The 18,535-nt window shown below is 39.8% G+C and overlaps 1 protein-coding gene across 10 annotated transcripts in view; it reads right to left on the bottom strand.

Moving 5' to 3' along the window:
• The window catches only part of CDC14B (cell division cycle 14B), a 79,504-nt gene extending 61,438 nt beyond the window's left edge, over positions 1–18,066 (bottom strand). For 7 of the 10 annotated variants that reach the window (XM_050945843.1, XM_050945839.1, XM_050945840.1 and 4 more), the window contains exons 1-3: positions 17,776–18,066; positions 2,498–2,591; positions 1,269–1,344 (exon numbers count right to left, since the gene is read on the bottom strand). In XM_050945843.1, coding sequence (XP_050801800.1) covers positions 1,269–1,344; positions 2,498–2,591; positions 17,776–17,923 — 318 coding nt within the window. In that variant the 5' untranslated portion in view covers positions 17,924–18,066. Of the gene's footprint in view, positions 1–1,268; positions 1,345–2,497; positions 2,592–3,587; positions 4,884–17,775 lie in introns of those variants that run through there. The other 3 variants (XM_050945848.1, XM_050945842.1, XM_050945849.1) reach the window with 3 other exon arrangements.
• Between the last annotated feature and the right edge of the window lie 469 nt (positions 18,067–18,535).

Below are 18,535 nucleotides of genomic sequence, written 5' to 3'. Positions count from 1 at the left end.
GATTTTCAATAGAAAATTACAAGCTTACTAATGAAGTGATTGCAATATGTTTTTAAACGTGCACTACTAATGAACAATTTCTCTTATCAGCCCACAATGCTTAAAAGTGAAATGAGTCACTCAGATACCATTATGATCAGTGTAGAATGAGTTCTGCACTGAACATCCCTTTAAAACATCTAGCATGCAAGTATATTGCTCTCACAAACCAACCATTTAAAAATAAATCACAATATGGAAACTTCCGTGGAATAATTTTCAAGCAAAATCAGAGCAAATTGTCATAGCTAACCGAATCTACACATAGTAGTGTATATGGCACAATGAATCTGAAGCAGACAGCTTGACACCAGAGCTAGACAGCAAGGAACATTCACAAAATGCTGAGATTTTCTGTTAAAGAAATATTGTATTGCATACTTCCAGTTTTCACAGTTCAATGCAGGGTTTCAAGATCTGACTAATGGGCTCTTGAACAAGCTAAGAGCATATGAATTTTAGTAAGATTTTTATTTTCCTAACACATTTTGTACTCCAACCTCTGTTAGAGGTTGACAAACTTGCATTGATATAGAAAATGTAAGGCTTTATTATTTTGATTCATAGAGATACTATAAAACATAACATCTACCAAGAGCCCAATTCTGAATGGTACAGAGCGCCTCCTCAGAGATAGCAAGTTACCTCAACTGCAGGAGTAAGCCCTAAACATATTTTTAAAAAGAAAATGTGGCTCCCTACAGAAATGTTGTGAAGACCAAAAAATTAAAAAAAAAATTAAAACAAATCAAACAGAAGCCATATCAAATCAATGTGTCTCTCACTGAGCTCTGAAACTCACTAGACCTTGGCAGATTTCCAAGGAGACTGAATTCCAGAGGAGGGGGCCTTCTACTGAAAGAGACCTTTGCCCACTAGAAGTTCTTCTAGTTCTTTCTAACAGCACTAATACTTAGAAGTTGCACTTTCACAATAATTACTGTAGAACTACTATATCCTAAAGGCAAATAGTTCTCCTCTTACATCCTTCACTCTGTCTCTTCCCTCCATTCCACACACGCGCCTGAAAATATAATCTGGCCTAATCTGAGAACACAAATATATACTGTATACAGTTTAGTGTACATATCCAAAACACAAACCGGAGTGGAAATCCACACATCAATCTGAAGATATTTCTCAAACAAGGAACATTTTTTCACCTTGCTATTTTTACAAATGGGCTAATTCCAATATTTTATATCTATTTGGTACAAAACAGTTTTTACCTTTAATTTCTTATTTAGCTTGCAACAATATCTGTAAACCATTGCCAGATTGAGAGGTCCAAAATCTGCGTAGAAGCTTGTGGGGAGGGAAAGAAAGAAAACATTTTGCTTGCATCTGTTTTGTAGAAATAATTTTAAAGAAATCCACATGCACCAAATGAAAACTAATAATTAATGCACATATTATACTAGATACAAAACGTCTTGAAATTGCCATCTTAGTATAGTTCTGTAGTTTTTCATCAGCTTTTAAAACATTTTAAAAATTATTCTGCTTTCTTCTCCACACAAGACCTCCTAAAAGGTCAATGAAATGATGCAGTGATCAAACTTTTGAAAGCTCACAGTAAGCTAACATTTTTTGGCATTGCATTAGGAACTCTTGATTTTACTGACAACGCAAAAGCATGCCTTCAAAAACAAGGTTATTGACTAATTCCAAAATGCTTCTGCTGGCACTAGCTAAAAGCTATGAGAATCACATTAAAATATTATTTATATTATATTACTCATTAATCCTCAAAGCACTCTAACACTCTAGTGTATACAGAGCCTCACTGAAATACAGAAAATGAACAAAACACAACTTGAGTAAGGTGAGCATAGAAATTTTTTTAACTAAAGATATCCTTATTTTTTTCAAAAGTACTAAGGGACCTTTAATATCCATGTGGGATGTCATGAAATAAATAATAAAAAATGTCAAGGACTTATTTGAAAGACCTATGCTGTTCACTGCAGAGTACTTAATGCATACATGCTGGGGTCATGAAGTGTTGAGTCAGCAACTGCCAGGTTTTGCCCCATCTATTATTCTAGGAAGTTTAGGTATTTTACGCTTGGTATTTGGGCAACTAGAAACATCCCTTCTGGCTAAATATTTCAGTTAATGCTTCTAAATGTTTTTTATCTTTTAGTAAAGTATTCCGATATCTTCAGTAGGAATAAGGTATAAGTAAGAAACAAAGTTTCTGAAATTTTTCAAGATAGAAATTGGTGAGGAGCCACCAGGCCCTCTCACGTATAAACTGCCATTGCAAGTGAAATTAGCAGGGACTAGTACACTAGTTTTGAAAATAAACTCTATACATAAACTTCTATAATAGGTACAGAAGTTTTAACTACCGCTAATAAAAATAAACTAAGAATTACATCACTTGCTTATTAGTGCTTTTCTTACCAATTTACTGCAATGTTCTGTAGAATACAAGAATAAGGACTGTACTTACTTCTCATATACAAGTTCATCATCTATGCAGAAATAGTGTGTATTTGCAACACCACTCTTTGGTTTTTGGCAGAGAATTGCAAAATAAAGGCGACCTGAAATGCAAGAGATTTTAAACTAATACTACCCTTAACATTACAAATTTCCACAGAAAACTTGAAATGATGTTCTTAAATGTAATAACTTTAAATGGTCACAATTTAGTATCAAATTTTCCTTTCAGGGTTTCCGGATTACAGGACATTATTCTTCAGGTGCTAGGCAACAAGGAAGAATGATTAAGCTCAAAGGCTATGTTTTGGTTACCAAATAATTTAAAACTTACTTGTGATTTAGTAAAAAGCTCTCTATGGTTTTCCTCCAGTAAACAAGTTGTTCAGAGGATAACCAGACTGCCCTCCCATAACCAGTTTGGGAGGCTTTGTGTGCGTTTACACAAATATATATGTATATGTCTATTGACTACTGCAGTTCGCAGAGGTGCAGACTTGGCTCTCCTTTAAAATCAGAGAACAACCAACCAGCCCCACACGCGCACACACAAACATGACCTGGACACTTCTTATTACAGGAACCTAAAACAAGATATTTTCAGTCCTTTAGGGGTGTGCTGGTGAAGGTGGGAGGAAAGAGTAAAAAGTGACCAAGAAGAGGGAAGACAAGTACAGTAAAAACTGATAAATGACAAATAGAAAAAGAAGGTCTTAAGTTTGGATTCTTCCTGTGAGATTTCTTTGTTTGACAATGCACATGCATTTGTTATGCAAGATGTGATTTACTTGTATTAACTTTTAACTAGCTTCGGTAAAATATCAACAGGCTGAAAAAGGCCAGGAAATTATAGACTGCTGTTGTTTAGTGTCTCCCAAATCCACTTTACATTCACTCATAACAGTTCAAACAAAAGAAAACGCGTTTTGTTTCAAAGAAGCAAACGCGACAAAAGCGGTGCAGTAAAAGTTATGACGATGTCATCGGCAGGATCTCCTTGTTCACATGCATGATTACAAAACGAGTTTCGAAAACTTGTTTCTTTAACAAACCAAAAACAGAAAAAAAAATCACTTAAACTGACATTTTAAGTTGCTCACCTTTGACGAACTCCACAGAGGGGCGCGATTCCTTTCTGACGCTCATCACTTACAAACACTGAAAAGGGGGCCAGCCCCCACAACGTTACCGAGCCCGCCACAGCCCACTCCGTTTGTCACTGTAGTCTGACAGCGCGGAGGAAACGAAAGCGCCACTCCCCGCAGAGCTTTAAAGATTAAAAGGCAGCCTCCACTCGAGGCACATCCAAATGCAGCGTGAGCCCCGGGGTGTCTGCCCTGGGCCCCGCTGGCCAGCCCGCCGCCCGCGCTCCTTCAGCAGGTACGACGACCAGAAGTGGGTCGCCAGCAGCTGGCGGGCTCGGCCCGCATCTGTCCCTTTCCTCGAGAGAGACTTTCCGGCTCCAGAAGCTTCCTTACGGGCATTCAAACAGAAGCGTCCTCGGGCCCGAACGAGCCTGATGCGCCCACAAGACAAATCCCAGCCCTAGCCAGGCAGAAAACCAGAGCGCGTCGCGCAAGCCTCGGCAATCGCTGCCCCCGCCGGGGTGAGCGAAGAGCTCTCGCCAGCGAGTCCTCCCATCGCAGCAGCCATTGGCCGGCAGGCGGCGCAGCCAGTGGGGCACAGCAGGGCCCGGGCCGCTCCTCTCCAGCTTACGGAGAAAACAGCTCACCAGGGGAAGCCCCACCCCGCGGCCTGCGGCTGTAGGGGAGACCGCCCGGCCTCGCAAGGCGCCTCCGGCCCCGGGTGCTTAGAAGGGACTGTGTTAGTGCCCGCGGAGCGCGGGACAGCAGCGCGCTCCTTGAGTGTTATTTTTAAACGAGGGCCTGTCCCTACACTGTACGGTGTGACTATAGCCTCTTAATCAACCACCGCGCTGCCAAGTGGGCATCTGCCTGCAGCGCACGTTCCAGTGTGGCGTGGCCCCTCTGCTGTTCCCTGCAAGCGGTGCGCTCAAAATCCTTACGCCCCGGGCCTTGCAAACACACAAAGGTGCGGCTATTGTTAAAGACATTAAGCTACTCATAAACCATTTTCGCTCCGCTCAAAACAGTGATGAGTGTCCAAAAAGAAACTAAAAAACCCCAATTCCTTGGTTTGAAGGTGGGCCTTGTGCCTCACGTTGCTCTTCAGTGGCCACCTGAAGGAGCAGCATCGACAGGTTACAAAAAGACCTTCCCGTTCCCCATGCCAGAGAAGAAGAGTTGCTCCAGTTCCTAACTTTTTCTGGGAGTGGCAGGACTAAACTCACTCCCAGAAGAGTGGAAGGAAACGTGAAAGGGAAGACCCATGTCGGAATTGGGAGAAAGGGCGGGGCAGGTTGAAAAGGAGAAATAGCAGAAAAACAAAATGCAAGAGTTAAAGCACCAAGGAGCTTTAAGCGGAGCGGCGGCGGATGGAATTGACTGACGAGGCTGGCGTTCAGTAGTTTGATTCCATAGTTATTTCGGAGTTTACCCCTGTAAATTTTCGCTCATTCGAAAAAGCATGGTGTACCAATACACAAAAAAGAAATCCCTGAGAGTTACGTGAGTAGCATCTATTAAAAATAAAAGAACATGCATCCCTACATCTTTTCACATTTGTATGGTTATTTTAAGAACAGGCAAAATGCAATTGCCACTAATTCATATCTGAATTTGTTTTATATTGATGCTATAAGAGTATCAAATTGAACTTCAAAATTTTTGTAAGTAGCAGCTGTATGTTGCATTGCTGCTGGTAATCAGGCCATAAAAACTGCCTTGCAGCAGTATACCAATACTTTTCTTCTTTGGAAAAACAACACTGTAAATACACAGATAAAATCTGAGCCCAAATGATGGAATTTATTTTTTACCCTGTTAAAGTGCATGAAATGACAGATTTATTGCAATATTAAAACAGATATCTAAATAAGTGTAAATGCATATTTTTTCATAAATTACACTACTTCTCTTGTATTCTCCCTTCCTCAAAGATTTTGCTCATTCACTTATTACATCTTGAGCTACTAAATCTTCATTTACTATAGCCTCATTAAAATCTTGAAATCTTTAGCTGTGTTGTGAAACTGCAGTAATAGAATGTATAAGCCAACATTTGAGCGTAGAGTACAAAGTTACCCCCAGTATTTTTGATCCTCAAGTGAAATTGTGAAATGCACAAATGTGCAGCAAAGCACTATTTCAGAATAGCATAAGCATTTTTAAATGGTCATATATAAATGATATCTTCAAGTCAAAAGAATTTAAATGTTCAAAAATATCCATGTGATTTAGGAGCCTATGGGCCAGATTAAAAAATATATTTAAGTGCCTAATGATGCAATAGGCATCTAGCAGGACTTACAAAAACTCGATGTGATTATGTCTCTTTTGAAAATGTCACCCAAAAAGTGTGTACACTCAAGGAGAAAGAATATGAAGATGTGATGACAATACAAATGTTGCCACTCTCGCATGTGCAGGCCAAATGTTTAGTGTAGTTTAATATTTCATAACTGATTTGCAGTAAAGTAACAGGTTTTATCAGGACTTGTTTCACTCAGCCAAAATTTTTTGCCATGCTCAGACCCATATGTTTGCACACTAATATCACAGGTATTAATCAATGCTTAAAAGAATATTTTACAATTGCCCTAAAACTTTGCAGAGTATCTTTTTCACTCAGCTTTAGAATTTATTTTAAAACTACAAAATCCAAAGAATTTAGTTCTCACTCATGATGATAATCCACGGACATTATTAGAATTCTTGACCAGTACAACATAATTTTTCATTCAATTAGTCTGCAAAGCTTAGTTGGCACTGCAGCCAAAAACTTATTGATTAGACTGAAACAGCCTCCCTTCTCTTATGTCCACTCATTCTCTCATTCGTTTCTAGATTAATCAGTTCAATTTATTGATGCATAAAGAAAGACAATTAAAAATAAAAACTAAAAAAAAAAAACAAAAAAAAAAACAGCCACCAACCAACCACACTAACAACCAACAAAAAAGAAATAATGTAGGATTTCCTCAAGCAAGATAGAAGCTTCCAGCCAAAGCTTTCCAAAAAACAGGAAATTGGGTTCTTGGAGTCTGTATTTAGAAAATTGGGATAAGTTTTTAAAGGGAGCCCATGGAGTTAGGTGTCCAAATCCTGCAGAAAATCAGTGAGCATTAGGTGCCTAACTCTCCTAGGCCTCTGAAAATCCCACCCTAAATAAGTGATTTGGCATTTCTGAAAATAAAATAACTTGTTTAGGTATATAAATATAGGGCTTTGGGGCTGTTTTATGGCTCCAGAGCAAGCTCCAGGCAAAAACCTGCAGTTCCACTGCTCCGGACTCCACCCCAAAGCCCTGTATAAATATGAACTAATGAGCCTAACTTTAGGACTCTGTGTTTGAAGATGTGCGCCTTTCATTTTGAAACACAAGAACTAAGGGACACCAAATGAAATGAATAGGCAGCAGGTTTAAAACAAACCAAAGGAAGTATTTTTTCACACAACACACAGTCAATCTGTGGCACTCCTTGCCAGAGGATGTTGTGAAGGCCAAGACTACAACAGGGTTCAAAAAAGAAAAATTCATGGAGAATCAATGGCTATTCACCAGGATAGGCAGGGATGGTGTCCCTAGCCTCTGTTTGCCAGAAGCTGGGAATGGGTGACAGTGGATGGATCACTTGATGATTACCTGTTTTGTTCACTCCCTCTGGGGCACCTGGCATTGGCCACTGTCGGAAGACAGGATACTGGGCTAGATGGACCTTTGGTCCAACCCAGTATGACCATTCTTATGTTCTTATGAAACAAACCCTTAGGTTAGCCTGGGAAAAAAATCCACTGTCAAATGTTGATCACATTATTCTTTTAAAGTACTTACATCTTCCATAAGTTCCCCAAAATTGACATTTAGTGTAAGATACAATTTATACCAATAAAAGAATGCTTTTGCAGGTATAACTTATACTACTAGTTTCCTGAATTAAATAAGCTATACAAACGTTTTTATTGGTATAACTGCATCTAGGATAGTTGCTTGTACATCTAAGTCAGTCAGGGATGAGGGAAAAATAAGTCACCCTGACTGACACAGCTATGCCAGCAAAAGGTAAGCATAGACTGGACCTTCATTGTACATTAAAGGGAAAAAAAAATTCCCTTATTTAAATGGAGTCACTTACAGTGTTAAGCTAAATCAAAACTCATAATATGTTAATTCTAAATTTTGTGTTCATACCACAAACAATTCCAAAAGAAAAAGATTGACTGGAGAGTCTCTTAATATTGTCATTACAAATGCTATTTTTCTTACTGAACACAGTGTAAACAGCTTCTGACAACCTATTAAAAAAAAAAAGTATTTGGCTGGCTTAGCTTTTCCCCTTTATGTCCATTCAAGAAAAAGACTCAATGATTTGTTTAAAACACAGATTTTTATATTTCAAATAATTAAAATAATCGAATAGTAGTTCAAAATAAAGTAGAAACAGCAGTTTAATAGTCCGGGTATATTGTTCACCCAAAATCTGAATCTCATTTCACACTTACTCACTTTAATAGCATTCAGATTATGTGTGAACAATATGCATGGACTATTAAATGGCTGTTACCCCTTTATCATTCATTGCTATCTCTGGATCATTTTAATTGTTGCTGTATTCAGAACAGCTGAATACATTTAAGAAGTGCAATCTTAATATTCTTAATTTACACATCAGCCTAAAAATTAAACCTGTATGTATTAAATGCCATCACCCAGAGAAGCTGTCAGTACTCACAACAACTGATCTGCAATAAAACTGCAAATAAACTTCATATTTTTAAGGTATTCCCTACTGGAAAATTTAAAAAAAGGAATATAAAATGAAGTAATTTCAGAACAGAATTACGTTATTTACTTTTGCCTACTCAGATTGCTCTCTCACTACAATGCTGAGTATTTTGGCCTCAATGACAGTGTCAGCAGGATGAGAAACTACTCAACAGAACTATTTTATTCAGGTTTCCTCAAAAGCATTTCTGGCTCTGTTTTATGATAACCATGTAAAACCTGTTACAGTTTTAAACAGCACTATTATACACATTATGAAATGATTACAACTGAAATTAAGTCAGTGGGACTCTGTAAGGGTCCTGATTGCAGGAGAAGAACTTATGTTTTCTTCCACTTATTTAAATAAAAAAGTTGTGCATCTTAAAGTTAAAAGCCAGGCATTTTGTTTTATTTACAACAAATCTGAAAACTATTTTTCATATACATTATTTCAATAGAAAAGAAAGTTTTAGTGATGAAAAATAAAGCTTAATTTTACACTGGCAGAAGCTAAGGGGAGCTTGCTAATCCTGTGTCAGAGGGATGGAAGAGTAGGGCTGGTTGCCTCACAGAAGGAAGTATTTCTTGTCTCTACAAGCAGGCAATGAGCTATGAAAATATCTATGCAGGGTATCAGCAGGATACCAGCAGCTTCCCCGTCATTATCTTATTTACTTGATTCTGGGGCCATGGCTACACTGGAGAGTTGCAGTGCTGGTGATGGGGTTACAGCGCTGTGAAAAGGAATGAATAGCACCTCCTAAAAATATTCTCCTTTCTATCACCCACAACAATCCTGATGTCTCTAGGGATCTCCAAGTCAAAAGTCTTTATAGCCAGAACTTTGAATTCAAAAGGCAGCTAATACACAACAGCACTTTCATATCAGACAGCAAGTAAACATGCCCGTTCTTACCAGAGAGACTATTCTGGTGTCTGAAGAGCGAAGATTCATTTTGTCAAAAGAACAAGTGTAAGTTCTTGAACTTGATGGTAAGGCAGCTAACAAGTCCCTCAGAAGATAAATGTGTAAGAGACTGCATTTTTATATAAAAAGATATTACAGACTTTTACAAACCTTAAATTATTTTAATCTGAAATGGTCTTGCTCATACTGAATTATAAAGAATATTATTATCCCAGAGGTCTTCATGCCTGGAACATTGTTGATAAGAATGGTTTGGATTGGTTTGACTGCACTGCATATGCCAAATAATAAAGAACATAGTCTGGGAGTAATTTGCTGTACTAGTAGTAAGTGTTTTATAGATCTGAGTTATGTACACAATATTTATTAAAAGTTAAGGTTCAGATAATCCAAACAATTCTTTCTAAACCTAGCAGTTATCAAAAAGATGCAATAGATAACATATAGGTATAACACCATGTGATGCCATACTAATTTACATAAAACTGAAGTTTTTCAATCAGTCATATTATAAAGAATTCACTCATCACTGCAGAAATCAAAGCCAAGAGATGATAAAACTGGTAACCATGATAGAAACCAAGTATCAGCATACTTTCTGAACAAGAATATGAGGACACAGGTTAAAATTAAATATAAAGTTAAAGACATCGTTTGAATATAAATAGGGTTTTTTCCCAGACTGAGCATATCTGTTCCACAATCATGGCCCTACTTTCCCTAAAATAATATATAGAGAAAGAGTCTCTGTTCTCTGCTGCTCCCATGTAACTGAGTTCCCATACTTTCAGCACTGGATCAGACAACAAAAGCCTTAACCAGTTTCTCAAACCAAGGAAAATTTTGAAAGAGTCGTAAGAAAATGAGGTCATGCTGATAAATAATTACATACTTCTCCTGTAATGAGAGAGATTTATAATGAAAACTCACTGAAAAATGTTTACAAACAACAGTCTGAAAAACACAAGTCTCAATAAAAAAAATGTTCCTATCATTCCAGAAAATTCTGTTTTCTCCATAATGCAACAATATCAAGAAAGAATTGTAAATTACGTTGTTTAAAAAGAAATTATCAAGGCATATTGTAAACCAACAGAATATTTCATTAAAATTCCAAGTGACAGCTTAAGTAAAAAGAGACAGAATTAAAGCATGAGCATATTGCAGACTTTACAGTACTTCTTAAAGTAAAAAAAAAAAAAATGTACACCATCCTAAATAAAAGGACTCCAAGCAGGGCTGTCGATTAGTCACAGTTAACTCATGCGATTAACTAACAAAAATAATTGCAATTAATTACACTGTTAAACAATAGAATACCAACTGAAATTTATTAAATGTTTTTGGATGTTTTTCTACATTTTCAAATGTATCAGTTTCTATTATACAGAATACAAAGTGTACAGTGCTCACTTTATATTATTTTATTACAAATACTGGCACTGTAAAAATGATAAACAAGAGAAATAGTATTTTTCAATTCACCTCATATAAGTACTGTAGCACAATCTCTTTATCGTGAAAGTGTAACTTATAAATGTCGATTTTTTGTTACATAACTGCATTCAAAACAAAACAATATAAAACTTTAGAGTCCACAAGTCCACTCAGTCCTACTTCTTGTTCAGCCAATCGCTAAGACAAATAAGTTTGTTTACATTTGCAGGAAATACTGCTGCCTGCTTCTTAATTTACAATGTCAACTGAAAGTGAGAACAGGCATTCACATGGCACTTTTGTGCCGGCACTGCAAGGTATTTACATGCCAGATATGCTAAACATTTGTATGTACCTTCATGCTTCAGTAACCATCCCAGAGGACATGTTTCCATGCTGATGACGCTGGTTAAAAAATATATTAATTAAATTTGTGACTGAAACTCCTTGGGGGAGAACTGTACATCTCTTGTTCTGTTTTACCCACATTCTGCCATATATTTCATGTTACAGCAGTCTCAGATGATGACGACCCAGCACGTTTGTCTTAAAAACACTTTTCACATCAGATTTGACAAAACACAAAGAAGATACCAATGGTGAGATTTCTACAGCACTCGACCCAAGGTTTAAGAATATGAAGTGCCTTCCAAAATCTGAGAGGAATGAGGTGTGGAGCATGCTTTCAAAAGTCTTAAAAGAGCAATACTCAGATGCAGAAACTACAGAACCCAAACCACTACAAAAGAAAATCAACCTTCTGCAGGTGGCATCTGACTCAGATGATGAACATACATCGCTCCGCTCTGTTTTCGATCATTATCGAGCAGAACCCATCTTCAGCATGGATGCATGTTCTCCGGAATGGTGGTTGAAGCATAAAAGGACATATGAATCCTTAGCGCATCTAGCATGTAAATATCTTGTGACACTGGCTACAACAGTGCAATGCGAACACCTGTTCTCACTTTCAGATGATATTATTAACAAGAAGCAGGCAGCATTATCTCCTACAAATTGCAACCAAACTCATTTGTCTGAGTGATTGGCTGACATAGGACTGAGTGGACTTGTAGGCTCTAAAGTTTTACATGGTTTTATTTTTGAATGCAGTTTTTTTTTATTCTACATTTGTAAGTTCAACTTTCATGATAAAGCAATTTCAGTACTGTACTTGTACTGTACAGTACAAGTACAGTAGTGAAACTGCTTTATCATGAAAGCTGAACTTACAAATGTAGAATTATGTAGAATACATAATGCAGTGAACTGAAAAATACTATTTCTTTTGTTTTTTACAGTGCAAATACCTGTAATCAAAAATAAAGCGAGTACTGTACACTTTGTATTCTGTGTTGTAATTGAAATCAGTATTTTTGAAAATGTAGAAAACATCCAAAAATGTTTAAATAAAAATGGTATTCTATTATTGTTTAACAGCACAATTAATCACAATTAATTTCTGAAATTGCTTGGCAGCCCTACTCCAAAGTATTGCAATCATTTTGCAAATTGCAATTATTGCTAAAAGTCTAAATAATTTTGTTGGAAAGTTACAATGCAACACAACATGCTTTAGAATCTTACTTCTCAGGTAAAGCTAGAGAACTATACAGAATATACATACCAAAGATAGGAAATCAAAAACTGCCTACTCATCTTAAATAAAATCTTTACAATTTCTTTGGATTGTATATAGCTATCATTTGAAAGACATGGGAGATTACGTCTAATAAGTGGAGATGAGTTTGTTCAGTTTTGGCAAATAAAATTCACATTATCTGAGTGTTACGCATTAGCTGAAGAAAAAATGATGAAATCTGAAATCCACTGTAATATAGCACAATGGAAACTTTAAGGAATTGTATTCTTTAGTCAATCATTTCCCTAAATCCCTGATGTTATTCCTGGAATGTGGCAAGTACCTACCATGCATTCACAGGAATATGGGAAAATCTGCAGTGTTTTCTCAGCCAGTGCCCCTTTTTACACCACTAGAGTAAACATCTCAAAAGATGTTAGGACTGCCCTGGAGATAGTTAAGGTAAAAAAGCAAAACTGAATATGAGAAATATTTTTTTAAAAGAATACTTACTGAAGCTTATACTGACAAAGAGTAAATTGTAGTATTAAACACCCAAATTTAATGCACAACAGAATTTGTAATCCATGCATGCCACATCAGACCACCATGATTTGTTACATCACAGATTACAAGGATTTAAAAATATTTAGGTTTCTTTAAAGCTGTTGCATTAGGAGAAAAGGAGAGGGCAACATGCAATGTGCACAAGTATTTTGGCACTGATTTTGCAAATAGATGCTTTAGAGCATATTTGTTAGCCTGGACAGAGTCCTATTTACTAGTATGTGTATTTGCAGGATTGGGGCTTTACGTCTTTTGTGTCTTTAGTTAGATGAACTAAGGGTTGTGCATTGTGATGCCATGTGAAATGGTAGGAATGCTAGTTGTCTAGCTGCTAACAGTTGTCTACATGGGGAATTTACCAGCAGAACTATTATGCTAAAACTCCCTGTGTGGACACTATTATTCCAGAATTAAAGTGCGTTTTCCAATTAAGTTTGTGTCACTTTGGAGGCAATATAAAAAACCCTAGGGAAAAAGACACTAGTATTCTGGAATACAAGTGTCCACACAGGGAGTTATACCAGTGTAACTACAGAAGTGTATTTGTATCAGTACATTTCCTTTTGTAGACAAAAGCTAACTATTTTTATTTTAGATTGGACTATTTTGGATTACTTTCCAACACCATTTGTTTGGTTTGTTTTAAAATGGGAGTCTGGCACTGTTTGAGTTTATATACTCGGTCCACCAGGCCCTGTCCCCAAAATGTTATATGTTTTTCCATGATAAAATTGTGTGAACCTTAACACGTCATTTCTAGCTTTGTTTTAATTTAAGGGAAACCATCAACTAATTGGAAAAAAAAACAAAAACACTTCAATCTATTTTTTTAAACCAGCTATTGCTACAAGTACCACCTACAACACTGTAACAAAGACTTTTTTTCCCAGTTTGTTTACTTTGTCTATAGAAGAGAGTGAAACTGAGAATACACAGTTTCCTATTTGCATGGGTCTGTCACACAGGAAGAGGAAAGGGTTTTGTGTTTGTTTTTTAAGTAAGGGTATGGCTACACTTGAAACGTCAAAGCGCTGCTGCAGCAGCACTTTGAAGTGTGAGTGTAGTCGCAGCGCCAGTGCTGGGAGAGAGCTCTCCCAGCGCTGCACGTACTCCACATCCTCATGGGGTTTAGCTTGCAGCGCTGGGCTCCCAGCGCTGCGGCACTGTTTACACTGATGCTTTACAGCGCTGTATCTTGCAGCGCTCAGGGGGGTGTTTTTTTCACACCCGAGCGAGAAAGTTGCAGCGCTATAAAGCGCCAGTGTAGCCATGGCCTTAGTCATATCATTCTGAAAAGTTGGCAAGGAGACTGAAGGGCAGCTACAATACCCAACTGTATTAACAATTTTTTAAACTAACTAGAGTTCAAATATCCCTTTAAACTAGAAAATAGCAACCCAAACCCTGCATACTGCTCCGCAGAGGCAGACTCCTTTGCCAAAACGAAGCACAACTGAAGGCACTGAGACTCTGTGCAGGTTGAGCAGTTTGTGCAGAGCTACCTAGAGGAGTGGAGCCTGGGGTTTACCCACCATTTTCTTTGGTAAGGCAGAGAGCACGAGATAAGGGCAGACAAAGAAATAGAGTGTTTTATGAAAAAAAAAGCATGATTTTAATTCTTTTCCAAAGACCAAATATCAATTTTTAAAAAACATACAGTTACAGAGTTTAAGGCCAGAAGGGACCACCAGATCATCTAGTCCAGGGGTACTCAAATTGGCAATTACAATGCAACCTCTCACAGGGTGGCAAGGTTATTACATGGGGGTCACGCGTACCTGCATGAAACATTTCAACTTCTATAAAATATATAATTTAAATTTAGCGTTAAAGAAAATTACACACACCTTCCCATTGCAATGTAGTGTATTTACTTCAAAAAGTATTGTAAACATATAATGCAGTAATCATTGATCCTAAACAAAATATATACTTGTATTTTCAACACTTTAAGGAAATTGGACTCTGGGATTGTAGTATCATGCAAGCAGCTTTGTTGGCTTGTGACTGGAAAAGTGGGGCCGAGACAACATTAGAGAGCTTGACTGTTCAGCAGTTGAAGAGCTGCATTAAACTGCAAACCAAGCAGAACACTGGAATCAACAAAAACAAAAATTATAATTTACCAGTTAGACAGCCAGGCAGGGCAGCTCAAGGGGGGCTTGCAAGGGCTATAGCCACCCTAAAATTTGCCTTAGCCCCCATCCCAGCACAAAGGTCAAACTTTAGGCAGAAATAGGAATGGCATGGCATGACATTGCCACCCTTACTTCTGCAGTTCTGTGCTGCTGTTGGCAGTGATGCCGCCTTCAGAGTTGGGAGCCTGGCCAGCAGCTGCCACTCTCCAGCTACTCAGCTCTGATGGCAGCGCTTGCGACCAGCAGCAACCCAGAAGTAAAGGTGGCAATGAGGCACTAGAAATGTTCCCTCTAATTTTTTTCATCCACGTGCGGAATGAATTTTGTTATGTCCAGCACCAATATTGAGATGATGTGCACCACCAATACAAAAAACAAACCTAAATTGCTGGTCATACTTAAGGGTTGCTGAAGCTACATCTGAAGTTGACCTTGCTATGTATTCATTCTCACTAATCAATATATTAATTTTTGCTAAAAAGTAATACAGGGCCTTCTATAATGTCTGTTACAAGAGATATGTAGATAACTGCCATTTAGCATGTGAATTGTAAAAGCCAGTTTTCTAATTTGCAAGATTACATTATAATACTTTCTGCTAGGGAAATCAGATCATGGTTTTGTCAGTAATTGAATGGGACAACATTGACTCTTTTCCTATGCATCTAGATATACTGAACATGTCAAGGCACCAAATCCTGTTACCCTTCTGTATAACCCAGCCAAACTGGTGTGGTTCTACTGCAGAAAGAGTGAGCAGGCGGCAGTGGGGAAAAGCATCTCTCCCCGCTGCAGTCCTGGGCCTGGGGGGAGAGGCATCTCTCCTCACCCTAGCCCTGCATGCCCCAATCTTCCCATCCACCACTGTCCCAACCCACCCCTACTCTCCCACACCTCACCTTACACATCCTCTCCAGGGTCCAGGCCTACCCGTGGCTGTGCACCTGCTCCGCTCCACTAATTAAGTTCTTTCTTGTGCAGCCGCAGAGGCGCACACCTTAGAGCAGTGGTGGGAAACCTGCAGCCCTGTCAGGGTAATCCATTGGCAGGTTGTAGGACAGTGTGCACATTAACTGTCCACAGGCATAGCCACCCTGCAGTTCCCATGGCCGCGGTTTGCCATTCCTGGCCAATGGGAGCTCAGGGAAACAGCATGAGCCACAGGGATGTGCTGGCTGCCACTTCCCGCAGCTCCCATTGGCTGGGAATGGCGAACCGCGGCCACTGGGAGGTGTGGGTGGCCGTGCCTGTGGACGGTTAATGTAAACATTGTCTCATGGCCCTCCAGCAGATTACCCTGACAGGCTGCCCACCATTGCCTTAGGGGAACACATAGCACTAGTAAGTCTGCTCTGGAAAGTGATATTTGTATGTTTGTTAATATCATTTTTCACAGCCTCTCAGATCTGAAGGCAGAGCAGCTCAGAAGTAAGAGTGGCAGTGGGGCGCTAAGTCTGCTGTGAAAAGTGATATTGACAAAGTTTCTTCACTCCCTGCTCCCAGTATTGAATAGTAACTATTTTAAAAACAAATCTGCTCATAATAATTTGATAAAAAAAAGTTTGTCTTAATTTAAAAGTAGTAAGAAAAGATTGATTTATTTTAAACAATTTGGTTATAAATTTAGCATTTAAAATAGCATTAAATATATAAAAAAGTGTTTTTAATTTATAAGGAGAGGCTTGCTATCTGAAAGGAGTTGCTAATACAAAAAGTTTGGGAACCACTGTTCTAGTCTGACCTCCTGTATATTACAGACCACACCATATGTTCACACAGAAGACTAAGAAGGTTGACAGGCTGAACTATATTTCCATTCTTCCTTTCCATCAGTACTGTAAAATAGTGCAAGACTGCCGTTTTCTAGTGCTGCCCTTTAAAAGTGGCCCTTTCTGGACTTCTGTGATGTGGATAAGAGTGCTAAATCAGAGGCACTTTTGTCTATATTTTTTCTGTTATGGTAAAAACATCTAGAATTGAAATTTGTGTAAAATAATTATTGTATCCACAACAGCCAGTCAGGAAAGCATTTATTAACTGAGTCGGCAAAGGACAACAAAGCATTGTTTGCCTACACTGGAGGCTGCCCTGAGGAAAAGGAGAGGAGGGTGGGAAGGGAAAAAGAAAAACAGCAGGAAGAAGCAGGAGGTGAAAGAGGTGGTTTCCTTTTCTTGCAGGCACTCCTTTCATTTAGGACTCAGGAAAAGCAAAACCAGGAATTTCACGCAGAATATTTTACACCCGATTCTTTGTTGAGCCCAAAATTAAAGTCAGTACTGCAAGACAGGATGAGTAGGCCACTCCTATGCATGTTTAAAGCATTCGGCTAATGATTTTTAAACGGCAGAAACTCTGCAGAGCCATTTCAGGCCACGAGAGACCTACATATTTTCTCTGCGCTGTCAGGGAGACCCCTGAACCACCTGCCAAGCCCCCTCCACTCTGGGGCTACCGTTTCAAACAAAACCCACGACGTGGCGGCTCCCACAAAGTTTGACAGCAACTTGTAACGTGCACAGCGAAGCGCGGCGGGGGCCGAGGCTGCTGCGAGAGGCAAGTGGACGCAGGGAGAAGGGTTTTGCTCTGATCCATTATTTTGAAGCCTGGTGAGAGGAAAGACCTGGCTGGTGCGAGACGAGCAAATTCCGCCAATCCCGCCACAGAGACCCTGCTGCTGCCCCGGGACTGACGCTAGGGACAGCTGCCCACCGCACACACGGTGTCAGAGAGCCTGCACGGGCACTGCAAGCCGGGCGCAGGTGCCTCCCGCCCCCGGCTCCCCCGCTCACCGGTGATTTCCATGCAGCTCTCCGGCCCGGACGGGGGCGGCTCCTCTTCCACTCCCGCAGCTGCAGCCGCCGCGCTCCGAGTTTTCTTCACGGCCGGCGGCGCCGGGGCCGAGTGTCGCCGAGCCCCGGCCCAGTTCTTCCGCTTCATGGCGGCGGCGGCGGCGCCGTTACGGGGGGTGCGAGGCAGCCGGGCTCATCCCCGCCGCTCTCCTGGGCCGGGGCTCGGGCTGCCTGAGGGGAGGGACCCCGAGCCAGCAACAGCAGCGGCTGACGCTCCTCGGCCGCCTCCCCGCAGCGGGGGCTCCCCGCCCCCTCCCTGCGCCTCTGATTGGGTGGGGGGAGTGTGACGCCATCGTGACCTGATCACGTCGGCTACAGTGACGTCATAATGGTAAATGCTTATTACGAGTATGCTGAGGCAAAGGGCTGTGTGACACTTCCACATGCCTGCATTCACCGTGTCCATGTGGCCCTCGATGTGGCTCCATGCATCAACCTCCGGCAGCCACACACCCTGTGTGCCACTTCACGTGTGTGTGTGTGTGTGTGTGTGTGTGTGTGTACACACACACACACACACACACACACCCCATATTATTTCTGTTGCCAGGTTACCCAGAGACTCGAAAGCCATTGTGCCATGCACCATACATACATAATAAAAAGTTCCTTCACCTTCGTATATCCCCACACAGACCACTATGCACCACCTTATGGTCCTTTATTGGGGTGACCATATTTCCCAAAGGCTGGGGCTGGT

The sequence above is a fragment of the Gopherus flavomarginatus genome, chromosome 3, assembly GCF_025201925.1.
Source record: "Gopherus flavomarginatus isolate rGopFla2 chromosome 3, rGopFla2.mat.asm, whole genome shotgun sequence".
NCBI lineage: Eukaryota > Metazoa > Chordata > Testudines > Testudinidae > Gopherus > Gopherus flavomarginatus.
This window is presented reverse-complemented; position numbering and strand designations above follow the sequence as displayed.